We start from the raw sequence: 27,156 nt of genomic DNA on the forward strand, positions 1-27,156 counted from the left end.
AGGGGAAGCATGGGATCCAGGTAATTTAGGAAGCTGGAAGTTCAAGCGAGCTCCAAGGGTAGGTCCCTTATCACCAAGAAGTAGACCCTTAAAGACGACCCCGAGGGGAACAAGTTTCTTAAGTCTTTCCTGTCCCCAGTGCTGGCCTCGATTTCCAAACATGTAGACCTTCGAGCTGCCCAGGGCAACAGCTGAACAGGAATGGGGCCCTGGTCATCCACAACTTCTTGCCCTACTCCTCCAGGGTTCAAGGCTTCCAACTTGTCACCTCCCCTCGGCCCCTCCACGTGACATTCCAGCTCACCCCGAGTACCCTAAGGGTCACTCCCGTCAAGTCCCTACTCAAATGTGACTCTGGAGGGTCCCACCACCGGCACTGGGAGGTCGGCTTTGGTTGAGCAGAGAGGCCTGGTGCTCGCTGCTGGCCCCCGGCAGGAACAGAAGCCCTTCCAGAGAGAAATCCGTTTGGGGCCTGAGGAACGGAGCCAGAAGTGTCAGGAGCAGCAAGGAGCAGCCGAACACACATGGAGACGAGGCTTTCTGCACTTGCCACCCAGAGGGAGGAAGGGGCCTGCTGGAGATTCCCAGGGGAAGGCCAGCGTATGCAAAGTAAAGGCGGCAGGAAGTGCAGCGGCTGCTGGCCTCAGCAGCTTCCCGGCTCAGAAAGCTGAGCTGTTGGAGCAAATGAGGAAGTCTCCCTCCCACCGCAGTCCAGGGCTGTAGAAATCGCTTGCTGCAACCACGTTCAAGTGTAATCAAAAACCTCTCAGTTGAGCAGTGAGGCGTTTTTTTGGTTGTCAAACGATCCTTTATGGAAGTGTTTTCCTTGGTACTTCTCCACTGGCTGGGCACCACACCGCTGCAGCCCACGGACTGGGCAGTCTCTAGGACCTCTTCGATGGTTCCAGAGAATTCTCTAGCTGAAGACTGGGGCTGCATCTGTCGGGCAATGTTGACATGAGAAGTGAAGATCTGGACTGGGCTTAATGTTCTTCTCTCTTGGCGGTTCCTTGAGGGCTTGATCATCCAGGCAGCAAGTCCCGCCAGGACCTGGGTGTGTCCTCAACAGCTTCACGGTCATTCTCAGGCCCTTCCAATCACTGGCTGCCTTGGCCATGTCATCACTGACCTTTTCTGGTGACAGTGGGGCCAACAGACAGGGGCCCAGTCCCCCCACCAGAGCACGTCAGGTACAGGACTTTGACCTCACTGGGGTTAAACTTCAGGCTACCTGGCGGAGGCAGCCGGTGCGGGATGAACCCAGATTTGAGGAAAGGTGGAGGAGCCTCCTCTGAGCAAAGAGCTAAGAACGAGAGCAGTGAGTGGTATTTTAAGATTTATTTGAGAGAGAGAACCTGAGTGTGCAGAGGGTGAGAATCCTCAAACGGGATCCCGGCTGAGCACAGAGCCCATCCAGGGCTTGATCCGAGGACCTTGTGATCATGACTTGAGCTGAAACCAAGAGTCGGACGACCAACTGACCGAGCCTCCCAGGCGCCTCGGGAGCAGGGAGTTCTTTAAAAACTAAGACTGTTATCGTGGAGCCGCTGGCAGATCTGGCCTCTGGAGACAGAGGTCTGAAGACTACCAATGGGAAACGAGTTTTGGTTCTGGGGTGGGACCCAGCGTTCCTGATCTAGCTGGTTTCGGTTCTGAGAGCAGTGTGAAGAATGGACAAGGCGGGAAAGCACCTCAATGTGGACCTGGACCTCTGGAGCTGGCGCCACTCTGGGCAGGGAAGGCCCCAGGTTCCCTTTCAGTGGCTCGCTGGGTGACAGTGCCACCTAGTGACCGAGACCCACCCCCGGGGAAAAGCAGCCAGGCAGCTGACACTCCCACCTCTCACACACTTCAGGCTCTAACCTCTGCGGGACAGGAACTTCAGCGTCACTTGGCAAAAAAAATTACAAGGACATGACAATGTATAACCACGCCCGACTGGCTTGTTTTATTGGAGAAGGGCACGTGGAGTTAACAATGTGACGACAGCTGGGACCGGAGGTCGGGGAAGAACAGCCTCCCCTCCCCACACATGCCCACTGCCCCAAATAAAAAATAACCAACTATGGGAGAGCAGCTGAGACGGGGACGGAGGGCGGGGAAGGGAACAGGGAACCCAAGGGCAGCGGAAGAGACCATGCGTGTGCTGGGAGGGCCCAGAGGCAGCGGCGGTGCGAGTAACGCAAACACGAGTCTCTATCTTCCACGTAGGTCTATATAAATATATATAGAGAAGCTGTTCACTCTCCCCTGCTCTCCCCTCTGCTCCGCGCTGCTTGCCGCGGTCCCAGCTCCTCTTTCCACATGAGGGCGAAGGGAGGGGGATGATGAGCAAGTCATCACCGAATTGCGATCAGACCCACATCCATCAGCTTCTGGATCTTCTGTGCTATTACAGGATTCTTTAAGTGTCTAATGAACGAAAAGCGAAATCATCAAAAAAGAGACTTAACCTAAAAACATCTTACTTGCTCTCGGAGACACCCGAATGCAAACCCCACACAAGGCCCGATAGGAGGCAGCCGAATGGGAGGCCTGGCAAAGACCCCTCGGGAAGGCCTTGGCCAGCCCGCAGGCAGCACCGCGCCAGCCCCGCTCCGCACAAACCCTGACACGGCTTGAAGCTGAGGTCGTTCTCCCAGCAAAACCGGTCTTTCCAACGAGCGCTCCAGCGATCACGGTGATCCAGCTGCGCACAAGCCAGACACAGTAGCCGCCCCCCCCCCGCCCCCGCCTTGTGCCCCTCGCTGCTCGCCTTCCTGTCTTCGTCTTTCCCAGCCTCACTTACTCGCTGAGCGCCTGGGGGTCCTTCTGCATCTGCTCCAGGATGAGCCGCATGGCCGGGTCGCTCATAATCTGCTGCACCTCAGGGTCGGCCATGGCCCGTCGCTTCACGTCTTCGGGGCTGTCGTGGCGGTTGTACTGGGCCATCACACAGCGCTGGTAACCGTCCGCCGCCTCCTGCACCCCAGCAAAGCCAGAGAGGGGGGCGTTAGCACCGACCGGTTCACTGCTTCACCAGGCCAGCTAACAGAGGGAACTGAGAAGGGGGGGAAGACAGTAGGCCAAACCGGCAGAAGGAAGCAGGAGCCAACCAACACTGAAAAGATCTGAAGGAGAAAATGGGGCAGGGAGAGCCCCCTGGTGGCCAGGAGCAGCCCCACCTTACAGCTGGAGTCCAGATCTAAGGCCTTCTGGTAGACGTCCATGGCTTTCGTGTAGTCCTTCATGGCCTCCAGCGCGGCTGCCTTCCGGGTGTAGCCCTTGACTACAGACAAGTGGGAAAGGCAGGGCGTCATCAGAACGGGGCTCTGCGGGCTGCCACGCCCACCTTGCCCTGGGGAACCCCAGTATCTGTCTAGCCTGCGGATGCTAGCTCCCAACCCCCTGCCCCGGGGCGCAGGCAGGCAAGCCCATCCTTTCCCGCTCTCCATCTCTCGGCCAGGGTCATGGGCGGGGTTGGCAGTGCAAAAGCACTCACTGAAGGTCGGCTCCAGCTGGATACACTCCTCACAGTCCTGGGAACAGAGAGAAGAGGAGAAAGTGAGGCTTGCTCCTTCCGACGAGCTACTTGAAGGCAGAAGGGGTCACTCGGAATGACCCACCGCACACTTCACCCAGACCCATGACAGTGTCGTCTCGCTTCCCGAGCTTCTCTTAACCCGGGCACCCAGGCCCTTTCACTGAAGGTCCAGCAGAGGACAGAAAAGCAAGTCAAGTGAAACCACGAGGGTCGACAAATCCCGACTACGGACCACCCCAAGGAAGACAAGGAGCCCGGACTCTTCAAAAAGGTGACGTTATGCAAAATCCTGCCAACAGTGGGGAAACTTCTAGTTTGAGAAAAAAAGAACACGCGTGGAACCAGATGACATCCATGGGCCTCGATCACGACAGCTTTCATGTGCAGTTTGGGCCAAGTGGGGCGATCTGAAGGGGCCCACAGCACGCAGCGTCCCGACCTCTGTCCTGCTCTTATCTGGTGCTAAAGACACCTCAGGGAAAGAGCACTCAAGAGCGGAGGTGCGGAGGGCCGAAGGTATCCCACTTCCTCTCACGAACAGTTGGGCAAAACCTCGTCCAACACCGATCACTCAAAGAGGCGGAGTACGCACAGGCGCTTGGGTATTTTTGTTTGAAGTGCCTATGAACTGGAAAATTCTGGGGAAAAAAATGCCATACACTATCGTTTCACACCCAGGCCCACGTCCACCTTTTCCGGCATAAAGCTAGTCCAGAAATGCTCTGGCTCGTGGCTGGGGAAGCAACGCTCTCCCTCACAGGTGACCACCTGGCGAACCAACCTGGCTCTGATGTCGCCCTTATACCACAGCAGTGACATCTCTAAAGCAGACAAGAGCCCAGAACATAGTGGCACCAACAACAAAAACCATCACGGACTCGGTTACTGGGGTCTCTGCACGGGTCACATTTTGTCACCTTACAGTAGTAAGGTGCTCTGGACTTGGGACACTTGGGTCCTGGTCTCCAGCACATACAGCTTCCTGCTCCACGGGACGTCTGCTTCTCCCTCTTCCCCTCCTGTCACACACACTCTCTCTCCACCCCCCACCATATAAATAAAATCTAATTTATTCATATATTTGAGAGATAGGAAGAGAATGCAATTGGGGAGAGTCAGGGGGAGAGGGAGAAGCAAATACCCCGCTGAACTGGGAACCTGACATGGGGCTCGATCTCAAGACCTGGGGATCATGACCTGAGCCGAAGGCAGATGCTTAACCATCTGAGCCACCCAGGCACTGAAATACATAAACAAGATCTCTAACCCAAAAAAGAAAAAAAAAAAAAAAAAGGTGCTCCAAGCTTGGACAACATTTTAAATATCACCTGGAGAACAGTTATCACCAACAGGCACCGGACAGCCCGTGTTCAAGAGAGTGGGGATGAACCCCCCTCACGGTGCAGACAGAACCACACCTGACCACGCTCAGCGTGACCAAGAACAGCACACGGGCTAACTGACCTCATCAAGAAGTCAGGGCAGATGATAAAGCCACTGTGGGGAACAATACTGCGGTCTCCCCAAAGAATATATAAATAAAAATAATTTAAAAAAAATCCAAACCTTGAACCACTCAGTGACACAGCACTTCACCCCCAAACTGAAGCTGAGGCCCTAACAGGCACTGCACGCCCCAGCCACAGCCGCAGGACCCCAGTGGCCACAAGGGGGAAACTGCCACTGAGTCCGCCGACGGAGCACAGAGTAGGGACAGGAAGGGGGCAGGTCTGTGTAACCGAACAGCTCCGAGCGCTCAGAAGGAAGACGACGCGGACCTCGGCTTCGCAAGAGCTGCGAAGACACGCTGCTCGTGGAATGAGCCTGACATGAAAGCACACGCACTGGACGGTCCCACTTGCAGAAGGTCCCCAGAGGGGTCAGCTTCACAGAGACAGAGTACAACGGTGGCTGCCGGGGCCAGGGGGGAGGGAACAGGGAGTTAGTGCAGAAAGGCTGCAGTTCCAGCCTGGGAAGGTTCCAGAGGTGCACAGTGAGGAGGGCTGTGCACGGTGCGAACGTGCTGCTACCACGGCCGCGCATTAGCAGCTCAGGATAGAGAAGAGCGGGATCACGGAGGAAGCAGCAGCTAGCATCAGAGAAAAGTGGAAAAGGATCCACTTTTCTTTCTTTGAAAGACTTTCGGAGAGCGAGTGAGTGAAGAAGAGTACACACCCGGGGGAGGAGCGGGCGGGAAGGGCAGAGGGAGATGCAGACTCCACGCTGAGCAGGGAGCCCGATGGGGGCTCCATCCCAGGACCCGGGATGGTGACCCGAGCAAAGCCACAAGATTATCTGATGGAGCCCCCCCAGACGCCCCCAGGATCCACTTTTCCAAATGCTCCCAATCACTAATGGAGCTTGATGGGCCAGGACAGAGCAGACTTCGGTCCCGCATTTTACAACATCGCACATACCCTACCACCCTGGCTCTAAGATCAAGGGAAGAACCTCCAGCGGGTCGATGAGAACACGGGAAGAGGGAAGCCTGAGCTCCTCACGCGCAGGCAAATCAGACGCGGCCACTCCACGTCCCCACCAGCCCACCTTGAGCGCCAGCTGGAACTCCAGGAGTTTGGTGTAGCAGGCGGCTCGATTGCTGTACAATTTGGCATCTTTTGGATTCCGTTTGATGGCTTCTGTATAATGCTTCATGGCCTGGGGATAGTCCCCTGAATAAGAGAAAGAAACTTTTTTTAGAAAGCAAAAAGCCACCGCCCCACCCCCCCAACACGCACACCAGGGACTAGGGCGCACGAGGACAGGTCTGCAGCGCTCTTACCCAAACGCTCCATCGCCTGAGCTGTAACGCACCTTTCTGAAAACATTCATTGCCTTTGTTCTTCTCCTCCAAGGCCAGGTCCGGGTTTATATAAGCCAGCCGCTCTTGCTCCTTCAGAATTTTCTCCGCCTAAGATAATTCTTTGGATAATCAATTAAATGCTCACGAATATAAATACTGCACTAAAAAAGTCCTCATTTGGACTCTGATTTCCAGAAAGTACCATGGGCAACATTTTAGTTTTTGTTCAAAGAGCACGCAAGTCTTATCTTAGGGTTGAGTTCAAGCCCCACACAGGGTGCAGACATTACTTAAAAAATGAAACATTCCTCATTATCAAGGAACACTGTGGAGTGCCTGGGTGGCTCACTGGGTTAAATGCCCAACTCTTTTGGTTTTGGCTTAGACTGGGCGTGGAGCCTAAAGAGTCTCTCTACCCACCTCCGACCCTCCGTCAAAAAAACAGAAAAACAAAAACAAAACAAAACCAACCCCATACAAAACAGAACAAAAAAGACAAGACAACAAAAATAATCCATGTGTCCATAACAAAATTTTCTGACCATTCTTTTTTTATTTTTTTATTTATGACAGAGAGAGATCACAGGCAGAGAGGCAGGCAGAGAGAGTGAGAGGGAAGCAGGCTCCCTGCCAAGCAGAGAGCCCGATGCGGGACTCGATCCCAGGACCCTGAGATCATGACCTGAGCCGAAGGCAGCAGCTTAAACCACTGAGCCACCCAGGCGCCCTTTTCTGACCATTCTTGAGGCACCTGGGTGGCTCAGTCGGTTAAGTGTCTGACTTTGCTCAAGTCATGATCCCAGAGTTTTGGGACTGAGCCCTGCATGAGGCTGCTTCTCCCTCTTCCTCAGCCCCTTTTCCTATTCATGGCAGAAGCACTCTCCCAAATAAATGATTTTTTTTTTCTTTTTAAGATTTTACTTACTTATTTGGCACCAAGAGAGAGCACAAGTAGGCAGAGAGGCAGGCAGAGAGAGAAGAAGGGAAGCAGGCTCCCCGCTGAGCAGAGCCCAATGCGGGGCTCCATCCCAGGACCCTGAGATCATGACCTGAGCCGAAGGCAGAAGCTTAACCCACTGGGCCACCCACGCACCCCCCAAATAAATGGTATCTTTTAAAAAAAAATTCTGACCAATCTTTTCGTGAATAAAATCACCCCACCCACCACACTCTATGACAACTGGCACAACACACACTTTGGTTGTATATGGTTAAAAAAAAAAAGAATAAGAACCATAACACTCAGCGCACTGACCCTCAAGGGAAGGTCAAAATCTTGGCCAGTAAAAAAGTACAGCAAACACCCGCGTTATTCCTTACACGCTGTCAAATGACAAGGACGTTATATAAAACTCTAGACCAAAAACGCTACTTCCAAAAACTTACGGTTGCCTAATAAACAGCTCCAACTCTAAGAAATAAAAATTTAAGAGAACATCCCTGTTCTTTCCGTACCTACCTGTTGGCATTTCTTGAGCACATCTGGGGTTCTGTGCTCTGCCAAAGACTTGTTATAGAAATGGATGGCATCCTTGTACTTTTCTTCTTTGAAGTAGGAGTTGCCAATTCGAGCGTAAGCTCTGACAAAAACAAGCAAGAGAAGAATTTGCTAAGGGCAGAGCAGGGACAAGGTCAGCTCCTGCAGAGCAAAGACAGCGGCAACTAGGAACAAGGCCCCCATCACTGCTGGGACACTACGCCCTCCAAACACCTTTTGTCTCGATGCCTGCGGCCGCCTCTCCAGGCCACTGTTAATAGAGCAGGTTGTGTGGCCAGCAACCCTCCTCCCCATGCAGGAACATTTAAGTCTCGGCCATCGACCCCTCCACACCACGCGAGGCACAGCCGAAGGGCGCGCGTACTTGGCAATCTGTCGATAGTCTTCTCGGTTTTCGCGCCCCACTTCGATGGCCTTCTCACAAAGCTCCCGGCATTTACTGTAGTCGCCCTTCTCGAAGTACACAGCTGCCAGGCAGGATAGTTAAGAAAGAGTCAGTCCTGGTCTCTCCCCAGGACCGCCCAACAACACGCTTACCCCTTGGCCTGGGCCTCACCTGCTTGGTTGGTCATGTACGTCATGTTGGTGGGGTCCAGGTCCTTGGCTCTGTCGTAGTGCTTCAGGGCTGTGTCAAAGTCTTTCTTCTTGTAGGCCTCATTCCCCAACTCCTTCTCTTTCAGCGCCTAGATGGAAGTGTGGAAGGAGTACTGAGCAAATCAAACCCAGACGGCAAAGAGCACGATCCTGGGACCTGTCCCCGGTGCCATACAGGACGGACGACGAACCGGTCTCCACATCTACCGGCCTCTCCTCAACCAGCTGCAGACGGAAAAGGGAAGGGCTAACGGCTGGAACAGAAAATTACGAACTTTCATCTCCGCCTCCTCCGAAACAGCCCCCTTCCATCCACTCTCCTTGATGCTGTCGAAAAGCAGAGAGCTTGGGGCGCCTGGGTGGCTCAGTGGGTTAAAGCCTCTGCCTTCAGCTCAGGTCATGATCCCAGAGTCCTGGGATCGAGCCCCACATCGGGCTCTCTGCTCAGCAGAGAGCCTGCTTCCTCCTCTCTCTCTGCCTACTTGTGATCTCTGTCAAATAAATAAATAAAATCTTTAAAAAAAAAAAAAAGAAAGAAAGAAAGAAAAGAAAAGCAGAGAGCTTCTCCAGGGGAGAGGAAACCCCTCCAGCCTGCACCAACCTCCAAGAGGACAGAAGTCCTGTGCCCGGTTTTACTGCAAGAGGCCGCGCCAAGTCAGTTCCTGCCACGCAGCCACCTTGGGGTCTCAACTGTGAGGGGACAGCAGCAGAGGGACGAGGAGGGGACAAGAAGGGGCTGCCTGGGGGGCAGGGGTCTTCAGGGAACAGCAGCAGAGGAACAAGGAGGGGATGAGAAGGGGCCACTCGCCTCGGGGCAGGGGTCTTCAGGGGACAGGAGCAGAGGGGCAGGGAGAGGAGGTAAGGGGCTGCCCGCCCAAGGGCACAGGTCTTCAGAGAACAGCGTGCCACCACCCGCGTCACGGGGCCCTTTTCCAGCTCGGAGACACCCTGAACAACGAACGCTTACCCATATGAAGGTGCTAAATCTGGAAACAATCTGCTGTTCCCATTTATAAGAAGGGAAATAAAATCGTGTAAGCACATGCCTCCCGCTCTGGGAGACTGTGTTGCTAACTGGACAACTTTCAACTACACACCCATCCAACCAGAACACAGGAGCCTCAGTCAGATGCGCAGACATTCCTCTGGACCCCAGGGAGACAAGGGTCGCACATGCAACTCCACTGGCCTGCCCTGACCAGCACCCGAGCCGCTAGCCCGAGATCCACCATGCTTATGAGATCGCTTGGCAAGTCAACCTTTTAACACACTGACCGTTCTGATAACGACGGCAACCAGATGCTCAAAAACCGTTACAGCCACCCCGACCCACAGCGCTCCCGCTGACGGGGACTGACTGCCAGCTGACTAGCCTGTTTAGGAATGTTGACAGTAAGGAAAAAAAAAACTAGACCTGCTTCTTATTCTCTGGGAGATCTTCTTCCATCGGCTCTGGCTTGGTGTCCTTCTTGGGAGGCGGAGGTGGGGGAGGCGTTCCCACTTCCTCCTCCTCGTCCATACTGCCCAGGTCCACTCCCAGCAGGACGCTCAGAGTGGTCATGATCCGGGGATCTTGCAGTTTCCTAGCATTGATTAAAAAAAAAGAAGAAAAGAAAACCGCAATTATTCTTCCCCACAACTGATTTTAAACCCCCCACTGACTGCTAAGCCTCAGATCACTATATACCAGAGTGTCTCCTCCACAGAAAAACTGCTAGATTGTGCTCTGGCCACCAGGCACCCCTGGGGATACCCCACCTTCCAATAATCCGCCTAAGACAAGGTACCAGCCCTCAGACTTTTTCTTGAAGGCAGCAGATACACAAAGCACTGAGCTACAGGTATACTCCATCTCATCTCAGGAATCTCAGACCAGCGCAACTTAGGAAATACAGCTTTTTACACCGGACGCTCATCTCAACCAGCAGTTCCCGCTCCAGTGTGCCGAGAGACGGCATCTGGTACTCACGGGAAGGACGGGGTTGGTGCCAGATCAGAATTACAGTAGAACAGTGAAGGCGGATGGAGACTTAGGAAAGAAAATTCCGAATTATTCTGATACATGTACCCCTTGACCCTTTCCAGAAATAAAAAACCACGAGCCAGCGAATACCTACCGCTCATTAGAGAAAAAACAACGGCAGAACGCCTGCTGTCTGAAAGAGGGGCGCCCTCCCCCTCATGCCCTGCCATAACATCCCAGGGACAAAGCACAATGTTCCCGTCCATTTCCAGAGGCAAACCGCACTGCCGTGACTTACGTGCCCAGGTCGGACGGCTTGTTTCGCAGCTGCTCTATCAGCTCCCTGTAGGTCGGATCGGCGAGCAGCGTCCTGGTCCTGGGATCATTCTCCAACTTCTGATACAGATTAGGCATGTTGAAAGGGTTCATGAACTTCCGCTCTGTTCCAAACAAAGGAAAGCACGTTACAGAAGTCGGTTTGAGCCATGATGCCCCTGCAGCCTCTGAGCCTGACGTGTATGGGGGGGAACCTCAAAGTTAACCCTGTTAAAAGAGAAAAGAAGGGTGCCTTGAAGGCTCAGAGGGTTAAGCCTCTGCCTTCGGCTCAGGTCATGATCTCAGGGTCCTGGGATCGAGTCCCGCATTGCGCTCTGCTCAGCGGGGAGCCTGCTTCCCTCTCTCTGCCTATCTCTCTGCCTACTTGTGATCTCTATCAAATAAATAAAATCTTAAAAAAAAAAGGAAAAAGAACCAACAGCGCACTGGCGCCTACCTGCCAGCCGGGCCTCCATGTTCTGTAAGCCCTCTCTGAGCTGAGGATTATTTGCTTCATGTTTTAAACCCTCTTCGTAGGTTCGCTTCGCTTCTTCAAATCGGTTTAAGAACTCAAGAGCTGCTGCTTTCCGCGAATAGCCCTTAAACCAGCAAAAAAGACACAAAACAAAATAAAGGCCACCTAGGGACAAATCCAGAAGATGAACTCTGAGAAATATGTTCTACATTTCACGGGACAAACAGGCGTTCGCTCCACGGCCGAAGAACGGCAGCAGCAGCGCGCGCCACCGAGACTGAGAAGACCCTAGCCACATATCAAAGACGCCCGCCCCCTCCCCACCGCAGCTTCTCTCTCAGTCACACAAGCGGGAAGACCCATCTCAACAAGGGACGCGATCTCTGACTTGGCAGCCTGAGGCACACGCGCAGACGGGGAGGACGACGCTATCCGTCCGCAGCGACACACAACTGGCCAGGTCAGGAGGGCCCAGTGTGTAAACCCAGCGCACCAGAGAGCATTTCTGCGAGGTCCGGAGAGCCTGGTGCGCCCATAGCTTACCTTGGCCCAGTCAGGCTTCAGGTCCACGGTCTTGCAGCCATCCTCATAGGCCTTCTGGTAGTCGCCCTTCTTGGCATAGGCCGCCGAGCGGTTGCTGTAGAGCACGTGGTTCCGGGGGTCTAACTTAATGGCCTCCGAGTAGCACTGGAGCGCGTCATCGATGTTGCCCGCACTCAGGGCCTTATTGCCCTTCTCTTTCAGCTCATTTACCTGGGGGGGGAAAAAAAGCCAGTGTAGTTTTTCTCTCCATTAACACACATGCCTGGTCCCAATTTTCTAACTGACGCTTTTACTTGTCTTCAGTTATCATGACAAAAAAGTTACGTTACAGACCGAAAGAGAGAACCCATTAATGAATTCATTTACCATCTCCCACACCTGTTGGAACCAACCAGAAAACGGTAAGTAACCAGGAAAAAAGCCTGACTCTGCTCTCCACTAGCTCCAGTGTGAACTGGAATTCCAGCCACTCTCCCAAAATCTCTACTTAGGGCTGACGAAGGACACACTCACGAGGTCCTTTCATGGAAAAATCAATTCACTTGCTTACAATGCCAAGAAGCCCAAACGATAAACCAAACAGGCCACACTGCTCCTCACAGAAGAAGGATTCACAGAGGAAGAGAAGGGAGTGTGTCCGGACACATGCTCCCAACCTACAGGCTTCCCGCCGGCTTCTCTGGGAGCACCAAGATGCTCACCCACCATCACGGAAGCCTCTATTTCCATTCAGAGGTGTGATGACGTGTCATGGCATGGCAGATCACTGCTCTGTTCCTCAGTGAGTGAACAAGAGTTAGACCCTCAAATCAGTTTTTGCCCCGTTCAAATATTATACAAAGTATGCAAGAAAATGAAACACTACTTGTAGTTTAATCTCTCGTCCTTTCAAATATTCAAAACATGGTCCTAAATTAGAGGGCTTCTTCTAACAAAGGATGCCCTACAGGAGTGAAAAGGCCACATCTCAAATGCAAACACATTTGGTGAGATCAAGCACGCATTCTAGTTACTAATCATTCTCTATCCTCCAGCTATGACCCAATACCTACAGATGCAAGCGATTCCGGAACCCTGAGGCACACCAACCAGGAAAGTTCCACCCATTAATCAGAGATATTAGACTACCTTGAGAAAAAAAGTCAGAAAAAGACCGCCAGGGGTGCCTGGGTGGCTCAGTGGATTAAGCCTCCACCTTCAGCTCAGATCCTGGGGTGAGTACCACATCTGGTTCTCTGCTCGGCAGGGAACCTGCTTCCCCCTCTCTTTCTGCCTGCCTGTCTGCCTACTTGTGATCTCTATCAAGTAAATAAAATCTTAAAAAAAAAAAAAAATTTTAAATGTAAAAAATTTTAAAAATGAAAAAAAGAAAGGAAAAGACCGGCAAATCTAGCAAAGGATAAAAATCTTAGAACCCAGGGGGCACCTGGGTGACTCAGTGGGTTAAGCCTCTGCTTTCGGCTCAGGTCCTGGGATCCAGCCCTGTATCGAGCAGGGAGCCTGCTTCTCCCTCTCTCTCTGCCTGCTGCTCTGCCTACTTGTGAACTCTGTCAAATAAATAAATAAAATTAAAAAAAAAAAAAATCTTAGAACCCAGGAAGGACACCACAAAGTAAAAAGTTAAAAACTCAGCTAACATCGTGATGCAGCTGAGAACAGCTCCATGAAATCCTTGCCTGTTCTACAAAACATCATTTGTCAGAGTGCTGACCCACAGTAGGTCTGGAAATCAAGTCTGTAGGTCATGACCAGCACTTAAAAGTAGAATAGAAAATACCAGCCCAGGGATGCCTGGGTGGCTTAGTGGGTTAAAGCCTCTGCCTTCAGCTCAGGTCATGACCTTGGGGTCCTGGGATCAAGCCCCACACCGGGCTCTCTGCTCAGCGGGGAGCTTGCTTCTCCCTCTCTCTCTGCCTGCCTCTCTGCCTACTTGTGATCTCTATCAAATAAATAAAATCTTTAAAAAAAAAAAAGAAAGAAAACACCAGCCCAGAATGCACATAATAATAGCAAGCGCTTTTTTTTTTTTTAAGATTTTATTTATTTGACATAAAGAGACAGCAAGAGCAGAAACACAAGCATGGGGTGTGGGAGAGGGAGAAGCAGGCTTCCTGTGTAACAGGGAGCCCAAGGTGGGGCTCGATCCCAGGACTCTGGGATCATGACCTGAGCCAAAGGCAGGCGGTTAACAACTGAACCATCCAGGTGCTATTTCGTCAAATGTGGTACACAGCTGTATGTAAGACAAAAAGCACTTTACCTTGGTTTGAAAAGGACTAAGAAGAAAACGTGGACAGTCCAATCTGTCCAACTTCAATACTCCCAAAAACCGGAATACAGATCTCCCCGTTGCAGATGAAAAGCAAAGGCAGAGAAATCACACGGTGAATGAGTTCAGGAGGAGCTTGGGACACACCCGGAGTTAAAATGCCAGTCGCTGGTGGCGGCAAACGTCGCAGCCCTGGGTTTCGTCACTCATTCACAGTGTACCTGCACATCTGCCCCATCTCCAATGGGCACCTCAACTTTAAAAAAGTTTTTTTCCTATTTTGATAACGGAGGAGCAAACCCCTTTCTTAAGGTACAAGTACTGTTTCTCACTCTAGCAACCTTTTTCTTGTCTCTACCGTAGCCTACTTAATGCCAGCTACAATTTAATTACCCCAAGTGAGCAAAAAATTTATTCGTCCCTCCATTTCCACTGTTTTACTAAAGAAGCTCTAGATTTGATCAAAGCACCAGTGGCTAGACCTGAAGAAAGCCAACACCAGGCTTTGCAGATCACACTGAAAACAAGGGGCCGATTTTCTCCCCCCAGCTGAACCACTACACTTCAATGACAGTTTGGGACTGCAGAAAAAACCTCTCCGGGCCTTTCACAACCTCCAGGCCCGCCGAGGATATAGTGAAGCGGCTGAAAGCAACCAGCAGCAGCTACAAACTCGGCCCCTAAAAACGCTGAGCCGAGACAAATAACTTACTTCTTGCTGCTTATCTACATAGCCTAGATTTTCTACAGCGACCGATTCCTCCTTGTGTAACCAGAAGCCAACCTTCCAGAAATATCAGTCTTCAGTTACTCTCCAATCACAAACACACAAAACCGAAGAGAAAGGAGGGAGGGGCGGCACACACATCTGTAAAACACTGGTAGAGACGGAAGCCGCTCCAAGGACTTTGGCGGCACCATCCCTTTCCTGCATCAGGCAGAGAGGCCGGCCCGCCGCTCATCAAACCTTCACTGTCCGCTCTTCCATCCCGGCCCTTCCAGACGAAGCAGAGTAGTATTTCCCCCAGCTGGCTACTTCCAGCGTATTCCCGTCCCCGCATTCCTTCTCAAGTTAACTGTGTCCAAGTCCCGGTGGCTTCTCCGTCGGCAGTGCCCGCTCTCCCATCCGGCGAGTACCCCGGTGTGGACGCGGTGCCCTTGCCGCCTCTCCCGAAGCCGCTCGCCCACCTCCGTCCCTCCCAGCGCCCCCCAGCATATCCCCCCCGCCCCCTCCGCTGAGCCGAGAGCCACCTCCCGGGAGGCCTCCGGGCCCAGCCACGGCCTCTCTTCCCGCCGCGGGCCGGACTTAGGCCGAACTACCGCCGGCCCGCCGGCCCTCCTCGCAGAGCCGGCAGGCGACGGACGCTGAGTGGACCCGGCGCTCCCCGCGGCCCGCCTCGCTACACTGCTCACCTCCCGCCGGGTGGGCCGCGGCCCTCACGCCCTCGCCGCGGCCGCTGCTCGGCCGACCCCAGACCACCGCCCAGACCGGCGCCCGCCCCGCCCCGCTCCTCTCACAGCGGCCCGGCCTCGGCCGGTGTCCGAGGGACCGCGGGGCCTTGGCCCGCCCCTCCCCCTTCACCTGCTCCATAGCCCGGCCCGGAACCCCGTTGAATCGACTCCGTCCGCTCCGCGTTCCCAACCGCACGCGCCGCCTTCTGGAACCTACTAGAAGCTGCCGGGACCCCCAGATCCCGCCTCTTCCTCGCCTGCTCACTGGTTACGCTCCCCGAGGGGGCTTTCTGTGCTTCCCTACTATTGGCTTGAAGTCTAGCCCATCATCTTTGCTTCTCTGTCATTGGGCAGTTGAGAGTAATCCCTCAGCCCTGCCTCCCCCGCGCCTCCGGATTGGACTCTTCCCGGCAGGCCCCGCCCACCCTAGGTTCTACGATTGGAAGGAGGGGCGAGCTTCTGCGACAGGGATTGGTCGCTTGGTCCGTCAATCGTGGCTGCTCTGGCCGCGCCCATTGGTCCCGTTCTTTCTGGAAATTTCCACCTCTCCCATTGGGCTGACAGACTCCGTGACCGTACCGCCCTCAGATTAAAAAAAGACGCCGATTGGGCGGAGAGTCACCGCCACTTTGCGCTGATAGGTTTAAGTGGCTGCCGGTCTAACGGCAGTGGAAGGGGTTTCATCCCTGCAGTGGTTTATGGGAGTTCACGGCCGTAGTCGCTCTCTGCCGCGGTGGCCGTCGGTGCCCCGGCCTACGGACCGCTTCCTGCCGCCGTGGGCCGCGAGTCCGGTCCTGACGACTCGCTCCTCTGCGGCGGCACAGGGCCGCTCGGGGGTCCCAGCCGGTGGGGGTGACGTCTGGGTGGACCTCGGGAGAGCGCCCTGGCCGGGACGGCCGCAGAGCCGCTTTCAGGCGCCGAGTGGTCAGGAAGAGCGAAGGAGCTGGGGTTTGGGTGGGACAGCCCGGGTTTTCTCCCCGGGTCCCCTCGGTGGGGGCGCATCCATCAAGTTCTGTGTGACCCGCTCGTGTCACGGGTTCGGTCGTTTAGGGCCGTGGGAGGTTTCCCTTCATGCAGTCGCGTCTTTAGCGCTCGGTGAGCGGGAGCTGCCGCCCTTATTCGGAGGTGCAGGGGGACGGGGAACAAAGACGAGTGAGGTGCTTGCCCACCTGCTGGCGGCGGCGGCGGCGGCGGCCTGGGAGGGCCTCGCACGTGCGATAGCGCCCGGGGATGCGGAAGGGCTGAGGGCTTGGAAGAGAGAGGCTGTTTTTCCTCCTGGACCAGTGGGTGCTTATGGAACAAAGAAGCCGCATGCCAGGTCTGGAGAGGGTTTGGATGAGGGTCTTGGGGCGTGCTGTCCCTGCCATCCTCTGATCTGGGTCATGCCGACCCTGCCCAGGGTTTTAAGTGCCCACTCCTTGGCAGTAGCTCGTGTCTACAGCTTTTTCTAGCCCCGCTGTCCCTGATCCGTTCTCAACACTGCCACCAGAGCTGCTGCAGATCCACATCTCTGGGAGGCTTTAGATTGGGGCTCAGGGCCCATCTCCTTCTGGCAATCCCACTTATATGGCCTTTTCCCCCTGTCCTCCGTCTTCAGCACCGAATTCTAGCCCGCTGACATCTCTGTTCATTCCACTAGGTGGGCTCCTTCCCTTTGGGCCTGCCTACAGATTGGTCCCTCTGCTGGTGTCCCCCTTCCACCAGTTCTGCCAGGTTAATTCGGTCTTTTCAGGCTAAGATGAGCAGTCAGGGTTCCTTAACAGTCTCTGTCCAACAAGGACACTAAGTTCTGCCCACCTGTTACTTGGCTTTTACTGCACTGAAGTGACGGAAGTCACTTGGTGCTCATTCTAGTGACAGACACGCCAGAAAAGCTTATAGCATATCTCCGTAAGTGCAGTGGGGAAAAATGAAGCAGAGAAAGGATTAAAGAGCCTTGGGCAAGGGGGATGGTATTGCATTTTTAATAAGCTGGCTTGGGCAAATCTTAGCGAGAAGCTAAGATCTGAGCAAAGACCTGAGGAAGTAAGGGAGTGAGATGAATGGAAAATAATGGGGAAGAACTATGAACTTGGAACAACACATGCAAAGGTCCTGGGGTGGGAGCTGCATCGGGGTGGCCAGGATAGTGGGAGCAAAGAGGGAGTGGGAGAGCGGGGCCAAGAGAAAGCAGGGGCCGGGTCAGAGCTGGGCCAGGTCCTGTGGGCCGAGAGGCCATTGTGCTCATGCCAGCACGATTTGAACAGAAAAGGGACACGATCTGACATAGTTTTATCAGGACTCCTCTGGCTGCAGTGTAAGTGACCTCTCAGGACACCATTGCCATGCTCCAGGAGAGTGGTGACAATGTTGTGGGCCAGAGTGGAACCAGAGAAGGGGTGAGAACAGTTGGGTTCCAACTTTGGAGACGCCAACAGGATCTATTGATGGGTTGAACTCAAGAAGGAAGGAAGGTGATTCCCAGGCTTTTGGCATCTTACTCGTCTGCTGAATTCAGCCTGCCGACAAGACCTTTCATTTCTCCTTGGCTCTGTCTCCAGACCACCACGCTCTTGACTGCCCCCCAGAGGAGCTCCTCCGCCATCTCCCCACGCTTCTCTCCAGCCTTCTTTCCCATTCCCCCTTCTCTGTGACCTGGTTTCATCATCACTGACATCTTTTATATTGTCCTGGTCCACGTGGCACACTACTCTGGATGCAGGGGCTCGACAGAGAATAAAGCAGCTCACAGAGGCAGTTTCTGCTTGCGTGGATCTTGTCTTCTAGTGGGAGAGATGATAGTTAGACTCATAAGCTGTGTGACTCCAGGCAACCTGCTTAACATCTCTGTTTCTTTTGTTTCCATTTTAAAATGTGGGTGAAACAGTTTGGAGGTCAGAGTAGTCGTGAGGATTAAATTGTTTGGTATTTGTAATGCTCGTAGAACACTGCCTACCTTCAGAGAAAGCATTGTATGCATTTGTTAAATAAAAACATACAGAAATGAAAATAGTGGTGAGTGCTATTAAAAAAAAAAAAAAGGCAGAAGGTAAGGGGTAAAGGGGAAGCAGGGAAGGAAGGAGCTCCTATAGGTGGATGGTTAGTGAAGACCCCTGAGACCTGGAATGACAAGAAGCCAGCCAAGGACAGGGCTCCAGAAAGGACAACAGAAAGTGCAAAGACCCTGAGGTTAAAACAAGCTTGAAATTTTCAAGGAACCCAAAGAAGGCTCTTCTATGCTCTGGGGTCCTTGCCTATAAATGGGGATGAAGTGCCAATGACTTCTCAAGGTTACTATGAGACTTGAACAAAATCACCCATCCTCAAGTCTCTTCAGACCCAAAACATAAAATTTGGAAAGCCCCCTCTGAGGAAAGAAACCTACAAGAGATGGGAATCAGGGACCTCTAAAACTTATTCAGGGTCACAGTAAAGCCCCTCCGACATTCAGAAATGTTAACTCTTACACTTTTCACCAACTTGGGCTTTCAAATCTCTTGGTGGACTCAGCCCTCTGGAACGGGATGGGGAGGAGGTAACGGTAGCCAGCGAGTGTCCCCCCTCCTCAGAGCCCTGAAACACCAGCAGAGGCTGCTGCCACAGAAGGGTGCCCTGGCCTTGTATTACCCGACCGTTCCAGAATGATTCATGCTGCTATTTTGGGGCTGCTGCTCTCAAGGTTGGGGAGCAAGATGGCAGAGGGTGTATTCAGAGTCAGTCTGAGGTCGCAGATCTGGAGTGGATGAGAGACTGAAGGAGTGAATGTGTGTGTCCCCCACAGAGCAAACCCCCGGTTTTAAAGTGCCCCTTAGATGAGAAAAAGGAAAACAGCTGGGGCTCAGGAGACTCCGGGCGGGAGAGTGGAGGATGGATTAAGAGGGAGTGTTGGCAGCTCAGAACTCGGGGGTCTATGGAACATGGAATTTTGTGCCCGTAAGAAGGTTCCCTTTCGGAGTGGGACTTTTAAGACAGCCCGATTTTCCTTCTGCAAGTGATAGCAAAGTTCCATCCCGGGTTCTGGAAAATTCCTAAAGAGTGTTTTCATTCCCACTTAACCTGAGGGGTTCTAACTGCCTGCTCTCCTGCTGAGGTAGACTCCGAATGCTGATCAACAGGGAAAGCCTGGGGGTTAGTAAAGGGTCGCCGTGTTCTGTTCCATTCAGAAAACCTGTCCGGAGGGCCAGGCACTGTGCCAGATGCTTCAAGAAATAAAACGATGGTAATTATTACCTGATAATTATTCATTTGAGAGCTCCAGAGCCCGGCCTGGGACCTCGCTATCCACACTCCCTCCCAGGGTGATCTCAGTTTCGTTGCTATAAATACCACCTCAGATGACTCCCACGGTTTTATCTCCAGCCCAGCTCTCGCTCCTGGGTTCCAGACTTCTCTACCCAGCTGTTTCCTTGATGTCTCCACTTGGATCGCTAATGGACTTCCCAATAGCCTCCCCCCAGACTGTTCCTCCCTTGACTTCCTTCCCATCAGCGGCTTCCTTATTCTTGGACAGGTTCAGGCTGAAAACTTTGGGGGGTGTCCTTCACCCCTGTCTTTCACAATCATGTCTAGTCCGCCGGCAAATTCTGCCAGCTAACACCTGAACTCTCCAGCTATCTTCTAGCTTTGACCAGGACACCTTGAGCTGGTAGGTGACCAGAGGCAGAGGGGACAAACTTTGCAAGATGCGCGTGACAACTCCCAGGGTATGCTCATAGGCCACATCCTATGAGAGGTGCCGGGTTGGGGTCGGGGTAGGAGGAAAGCGTCTTTGGATTCAGGGGACCACTGAGGTGAGCCCAGTGAGGACATTGACAACAGCTATGGTGGTGAATTGGAACCTTTCCTCGGGTCAAGGGCACCACACGCCGCCCCCCCCCCCCCACTCCGGTCCCATGATCTGAGATCACCTGAACAAGAATCCTAGTTGTAACCAGGGTAAGATTCCCTCATGGCTGGGTAGCATGGGGGCTTGGAGAACAAATGAGTTGATCCCAAGCTTCTGGTTCTCGACCTGGCTGATTTTGCCCGCAGAGGACATTTGACAGTGCCTGGAGACATCCCAGCCAAGGTGAGGGAAGCTCTCTCGGGCCCCCCAGCCCAGCCTCATTTCCGGATACCACTGAGTGACCTGAGTTGAGGCCGCACGGAACAAAATCGCCCAGCTGAGCCCTGACCCACAAATCATGAGATTGTGTAGTTTGTAAGAGACAACAGACAACCAGAGGACTCACCCCCAGGGCTGTTCCCGCGCTTTCCTCTTTCCTGCTGAGGCTAGAAATCCTGCTGGTCCGGTCCTTGTCCCATCCACTTTCCTCCAGCTCTGTCCCCCACGCCCATCCGAGTGCCATTGTGTCTAAGGCTGCCAAGAAGCACCGTTCAAAACTCAGCTGGCCTTCGCCCTTGACCGACACCCACCAGAAGTGTATGGAACCGAAACCCCCCGTGGCCCTGGGCGCTGCCTCCCCCTTTCCCCCTTTCCCTCTGCCTCCCCATGCTTCTGCCTCTCCAGCCCTTTGAATTCATTCTCTCCGTGGCTCTAGGCCCTGCCTGAAATGACGTGTGCTTGCTGCCTTGTTTACCGTGTGTCTCTCACACCAGAAGTTTCCACAGAGGCAGGGCCGGTGCTCTGTTCACCGCCGAACACAGTCTGGGCTGGGGACATTGCTCACGCTTGTAAGCACGTGGCAAATGAGCAAATAAAACCTGTGCCTTTTCTGCTCCCACTACGGTTCCCTCAGCCTCTCCCAGAGGGGCTCTCTGGCCTTCTTTCTTTCCCCTGGACTTCTTCACCCCCGGTTCTGGTTTCCCTTCCCTGGGCCAAACGGTTGGTTCCCCTCAGAGATAAATGTCACCAGCCTCACCTTCTTTCCAGCACCCGTTTCTCGAAAACCACCACGTGGCGGAGAGGGTGAGCGTGGGGGAAACAGGCCCTCGCTCATCCGGTTGGGGGGAAGGTGCACTTCGCCAGATCCGTCTAAGATGCAAAAGGCAACTCCGCTCTTCAGAATTTATCCCACGGGTAACCCCAGCCTGGTGGCACAAGGGTGTTGGTCACAGCAGAAGGAGTGGCAACCGTGTGCATCCGTGGAGGATGCTGGGAAACACGATGCTGCCTCTCGCTCTGGACTGAATTGCGGGTCCCAGAGTCCTACGCTGAAGCCCTCAGTCCTCAGTGTGAAGGCACCACAGGTGGAGACTTCGGAAGGCAGCTCGGCTAGAGACGAGGCCATGAGGGTGGGGCCCTTGTGAGGGGGTTAGTGCCCTGAAGACACACAGAGAGCTCGCGTTCTCTCTCTCCGCCATGGAAAGACAAGCCAGCAAGCCGGGCAAGAAGGCAGCCGTCTATAAGGCAGGTCAAATGCCCTCCCTAGAACCTGAGAATGCCGGCTGTGTCTCTCTCTCTGTCATATAAATTAAATCTTTAAAAAAATAAATAAAATAAAAATAAAAAGGAGGCTCGGACTCTGGAAAACAGTATGGAGTTTCCTTAAAAAGTTAAAAATAGAGCTATGCTATAACCCAGCAATTGCACTACTGGGTATTTACCCAAAGGATACAAATGTAGGGATCCGAAGGGGCACCTGCACCCCATGTTTATAGCAGCAATGTCCACAGCGGCCAAACTGTGGAAAGAGCCCATGTGTCCATCAACAGATAAATGGATAAAAATATGGTGTACACACACACACACACACAGGAATATTACTCAGTCATTAAAAAATGAAATCAAATCTTGCCATTTGCACCGACGTAGATGAAACTAGAGGGTATTATGGTAAGCAAAGTAAGTCGGTCAGAGAAAGACAATATCATATGGTTTCACTCATATGTGGTATTATTTTAAAGATTTTATTTATTTATTTGACAGAGAGAGACACAGGGGGAGAGGGAGCACAAGCAGGGGGAGCGGCAGAGGGAGAGGGAGAAGCAGGCTTCCGATACAGTAGGGAGCTTGATGCGGGGCTCATCCCAGGACCCTAGAACCACGACCTGAGCCGAAAGCAGATGCTCAACGACTGAGTCACCCAGGCACCCTTCATATGTGGAATTTAAAAAACAAAATGGAGGATCATAGGGGAAGAGAGGGAAAAAGAAATTAGACAAAAAGAGAGAGAGAAACCATAAGAGACTCTTAATTCTAGGAAACAAACTGAGTGTTGCTGGCAGGAAGGTGGGTGGGAGTTGGGTGGCTGGGGGATGGGCATAAAGGAGGGCATGTCATGGGATGAGCACTGGGTATTATATGCAACTGATGAATCACTGACCTCTGCCTCTGAAACTATACACTATATGCTAATTTTTTAAAAAGATTTTATTTATTTGACAGACAGATCACAAGTAGGCAGAGAGGCAGGCAGAGAGAGAGGAGGAAGCAGGCTCCCTGCTGAGCAGAGAACCCAATGCGGAACTCGATCCCAGGACCCCGGGATCATGACCTGAGCCGAAGGCAGAGGCTTTAACCCACTGAGCCACCCAGGCGCCCCTACACTATATGTTAATTAATTGAATTTAAATGTAATTTAATTTAATTTGAAAGAAAAGAAGGCTTGGGTAGATAATGACAGAGAAACATGCCCATGATGTCCTATGGAATGAAGAAAGTTAGCTGTGGAACGGTGTCTATGGCCAAATCTTATTTTTGTAAAAAAGAAAGAAAGAAATTGCATGTGTATTTCTTCACTTATGATTATAAATGCTCAGGAAGAATCTAGAAGAATGCACAGCCAGCTACCAAAACCGATGCGTACTTCCGTGGATTAGGGCTGGGGCGAGGGTGTTGTATGAGCTTGCCAGGACTGTTATACATAAATCCTACTGAATCGGTGGCTTAAACAACAGAGATTTATCTTCTCACAGTTCTGCAAGTCCAAAATCAAGGTGTTGGCAAATCTGGTTTTCTCCAGGGCCTCTGGCCTTGGCTTGCAGATGGCCGCCTGCTTGCTGTGTCCTCACATGGCCTTTGTGTGGCTCTGCGTGTCCAACTTCTTCTTACAAGGGCATCACTTAGACTGGGAGAAGGCTCACCCTAACAGCCTCGTTTTTTATCAGTTGCCGGTTCGGAGTCCCTCTCTCTGAATGCAGTCAGATCCTGAGGACCCGAAGTTGGGACTTCCGCGTAAGAATCTGGGGGGGACAGGATTCTGCTCATAACCATGATTCATTGTGTCGTTTGACTTTGTCCCAATCAGGGCACCCGCTGGCTCAATCTGCGGAGCCAGTGACTCTTGATCTCGCGGGTTGTGGTCTGAGCCCTACTTTAGGTGTAGAGATCGCTTAAAAATAAATATAAATAAATAAAAATAAAATCTTGGAAGAAAAACTTGTCAACGATACTATTCGAGGCTTTTTTTTTTTTTAAGATTTTACTTATTTATTTGACACAGAGAGAGATTGCAAGTAGGCAGAGCAGCAGGCAGAGACAGAAGAGAAGCAGGCTCCCTGCTGAGCAGAGAGCCCGATGCGGGGCTCTGTCCCAGGACCCTGAGATCATGACCTGAGCGGAAGGCAGAGAGGCTTTAACCCACTGAGACACCCAGGTGCCCCACTATTCGAGGCTTTTATATACTTCAAGCTAAGTATCCCCTGAACATCCACCTTCTTCCAAGGCCTCCTCTGAAGTCGGAGGAGGGACAGCCAATGCCGGCCCCGCCTGGGCCCTTTCCCTGGGGAGGCCCCGAAGTCCTCCCTGGATCCCGGACCTGGTCCTCAGACCCGCCCCGGGAGGAATCAAGGGGAGGGGCGCCCTCTGCCGCCCAGGGTCGTGACTTACAGTTAGGCGCCACCGATGCTTAGGACTTCCTAAACCACTCTTCCTTTCACGCTTCTCGTTATAATGACTGGACGATATTGGCCCATGACACAAACGGTAGAATGCAATACAGGCAGGTGATAAGGTCAAATATGAAGACTGCATTACAGCCCGGGTGGAGGGACGCTCAATATGGCGATCGCATAGTGAAGACCTTAGGGGGACCTGGGAGGCACAGAGGCTCCTGTACCTGCGTTGAAGCAACAAAAGAAGGAAGGTGTCCTGGTACAATGGGGTCCAGTTGAACACCGAGAGACTCTCAGGAAACAGGGATGCGCTGGGCTCTGCCATTCGGCTCCTGGAGAGAGGAATGGGTTTGGGGGTCCCTTTTTAAAAAAAAAATATTTTATTTATTTTCTTGACAGAGATCACAAGCAGGCAGAGAGGCAGGCAGAAAGAGAGAGGAAGGGAAGCAGGCTCCCTGCTGAGCAGAGAGCCCAATGATGCGGGGCTCCATCCCAGGACCCTTGGGTCATGACCCGAGTCCAAGGCAGACGCTTTAACCCACTGAGTCACGCAGGCACCCCTGGGGGTCCCTTTAGACCTGGCAGAATTCTTCTGGGTCTCGCTCTGCTCTGAAAATCTCAGACCAGGAGCAGGAAACCCCTCACTGTACTGTGGTCCCAAATCTCATCGAACCCCTGGCCCCGCTGTGATGGAATCTGCTCCTTTGGCGGCTTCGCAACCCTGAAAGGTGTGGGAACCCACAAAGCAAACCCAGAATCTTGGTACCGGGGTGGGAATAAGTTTTGTGACGTTGTGCTAATAGTAGTGTTTGCTTAAGGTTTTGAGACACTTAAATCAATCTGTCCTATTTGATTTGTGCTGTTTTGTTTTTGTTTTTGTTTTTTTTAGAGTCATCTCACACCCAGTATGGGACTCAAACTCACAACCCCAAGATCGAGAGTTGCGCGTGCTTCCAACTGAGCCAGGCAGGCGCCCCCGATTTAAGGATTTAATTAGATAAAATGGCTGTAATAATTCCTCCCACCCCTGCATGCTGCCTTTGCAATGAGATTTGGCTGCTTCTCCCATTAAGAGACCCAGTCTCTTTCTTCCCGCCCTCAAATCTGGGCTGACCTTGTGACCCCGCGTCAAATGACAGAATTTGGTGGTAGTGATGTAGGATGACTTCGGAGTCAGGCCTCAGGAGGTAGGGCAGCCTCTGGGGTCACCCTCTTGCAGCGGGTCCTTGAGACCGGCCTGCCGTGAAGCTGCCCGTGTCAAGCCTAGGGGAGGATGAGGGGCCCGTGGAGCAGAACCCAGGCGCCTGGCTGACAGCCAGCACCAACTGCCAGTCATGGATGGGACTGAAGCCATTCCAGGGTCCCCGGCCCCAGGTAGGGGGTCAGATGTCTGCAGCCACTGGAGTGACCCAGGCAAGACCAGCAGATGAACCTTCCAGCTTATCCTAGACCAAATGGCTGACTCCATGCCCTGATTATTATTCCAAGCCAGTAAGTAAGTTTTCAGTAGTTTATTATGCAGCAACAGACAACTGAGACAGTGTAAAAGGATTTAAGTCTATAAACAGCCTGGGAACATTTAAGAAAATCGACTGATCATATTTACAAGTGTAACCTATTAGCATATAAGAACTGCTTAGCCGGGGCGCCTGGGAGGCTCAGTTGGTTAAGCGTCTGCCTTAGGCTCAGGTCATGATCCCAGGGTCCCCAGATCGAGCCCTGCATTGGGCTTCCTGCTGAGCCTGCTTCTCCCTCTCCCTCTGCCTGCTGCCCCCCTTGCTTGTGCCCCCCCATCAAATACATAAATGAACAAAATCTTTTTAAAAATTGCTTACCTGATTAGGAAATAATATTCTTGGTTGGTGAGGACGGAGTAAGGTGGGTGGTGAGAGTGTCCTCACCGCTCCCCCACTCCCTCCCTGTTTGTAAAGAAAAAGGAACAAAAAAGAAAAAAAAAATGCCTGTAGGATGTTGAGTTCAAGGTGTTTGAGAAGACCAGCTACCTCATCTCTGTAACATGTAGTTGAAAATCTGTTAGGGAATTTAATTACCTAAGTTTGTAATTGGCATTCATTTTTAGAATTTAATCTGTTGAACCTATGAGTTAATTAAATATGCATCAAAGAATAAGTGAAAGTAATTGTTCTTATTTTTATACAAAAATGAGCAGATTTATAAATAGAAAACTAGATTTGCAACTTGCACTTGGATGTTTAAGAAAAACTAGTTCTTCCTTTAATTTATAAGTTTAATAAATACAGTATTCATTTAAACACAAGCAGCAGTAGGTAGCTTTTCTCTGCACGAGAGCCCCTCTGCAACATTAGAATTCCTCAGCTCACTGTCTCGGACGATGCTGTAGTCCTTGCTAGAAGATTCGGCATTCCCCAGGGCACCATGCCTTTGCTTCTGGGCATCCCTCTGCCTGGAGTGTCTCTGACCCACTCACACACACCTTTGGAACCTGGCAACATTTTACCTTTTTCAAAAGATCTGGCTCAAACTCTCTGAGGTCTTGCCTTGCCCAGTCAGAGCCATGCCTCCCTGCCCACATCCACCTGTGTGTGGGGCTCAGGCCTCTGTTAGACTAGACAGCGGAGGGCTGTGAGCTGGAACCTTCTTTCTCCTGGCTGCCAGGTGAGAACGAAGCTGCATCCCAGCAAAAGAATCAGAAGGACTGGTACAGATGTCCAGAGTGTGCAAAGGGGTTTCAAAGGCCTCGCTCTGGGGGATGTGGATTTCAGCCTCTGTGCAGAAAGGCAGCCTCCGGGGCGCCTGGGTGGCCCAGTGGTTTGAGCCTCTGCCTTCGGCTCAGGTCATGGTCTCAGGGTCCTGGGATCGAGCCCCGCATCGGGCTCTCTGCTCAGTGGGGAGCCTGTTTCTCCCTCTCTCTCTGCCTGCCTCTCTGCCTCCTTGTGACCTCTCTCTCTGTCAAATAAATAAATAAAATATTAAAAAAAAAAAAAA

At 52.5% G+C, this 27,156-nt stretch overlaps 1 protein-coding gene across 1 annotated transcript; it reads right to left on the reverse strand.

Moving 5' to 3' along the window:
• Positions 1-1,923: 1,923 nt before the first annotated feature.
• On the reverse strand, positions 1,924-15,673 carry STIP1 (stress induced phosphoprotein 1). The gene is made up of 14 exons (XM_046016303.1): positions 15,566-15,673; positions 11,715-11,924; positions 11,154-11,295; positions 10,680-10,821; positions 9,833-10,001; positions 8,381-8,507; positions 8,189-8,291; positions 7,786-7,906; positions 6,338-6,434; positions 6,071-6,195; positions 3,482-3,518; positions 3,165-3,268; positions 2,789-2,961; positions 1,924-2,412 (listed from the first exon to the last, which is right to left on the reverse strand). The coding sequence occupies exons 1-14, from the start codon at positions 15,572-15,574 to the stop codon at positions 2,340-2,342; spliced, it is 1,632 nt and encodes a 543-aa protein (XP_045872259.1). The 5' UTR covers positions 15,575-15,673; the 3' UTR covers positions 1,924-2,339.
• Positions 15,674-27,156: the final 11,483 nt, after the last annotated feature.

Source organism: Meles meles, chromosome 8, assembly GCF_922984935.1.
Source record: "Meles meles chromosome 8, mMelMel3.1 paternal haplotype, whole genome shotgun sequence".
In the NCBI taxonomy this organism is placed as follows: domain Eukaryota; kingdom Metazoa; phylum Chordata; class Mammalia; order Carnivora; family Mustelidae; genus Meles; species Meles meles.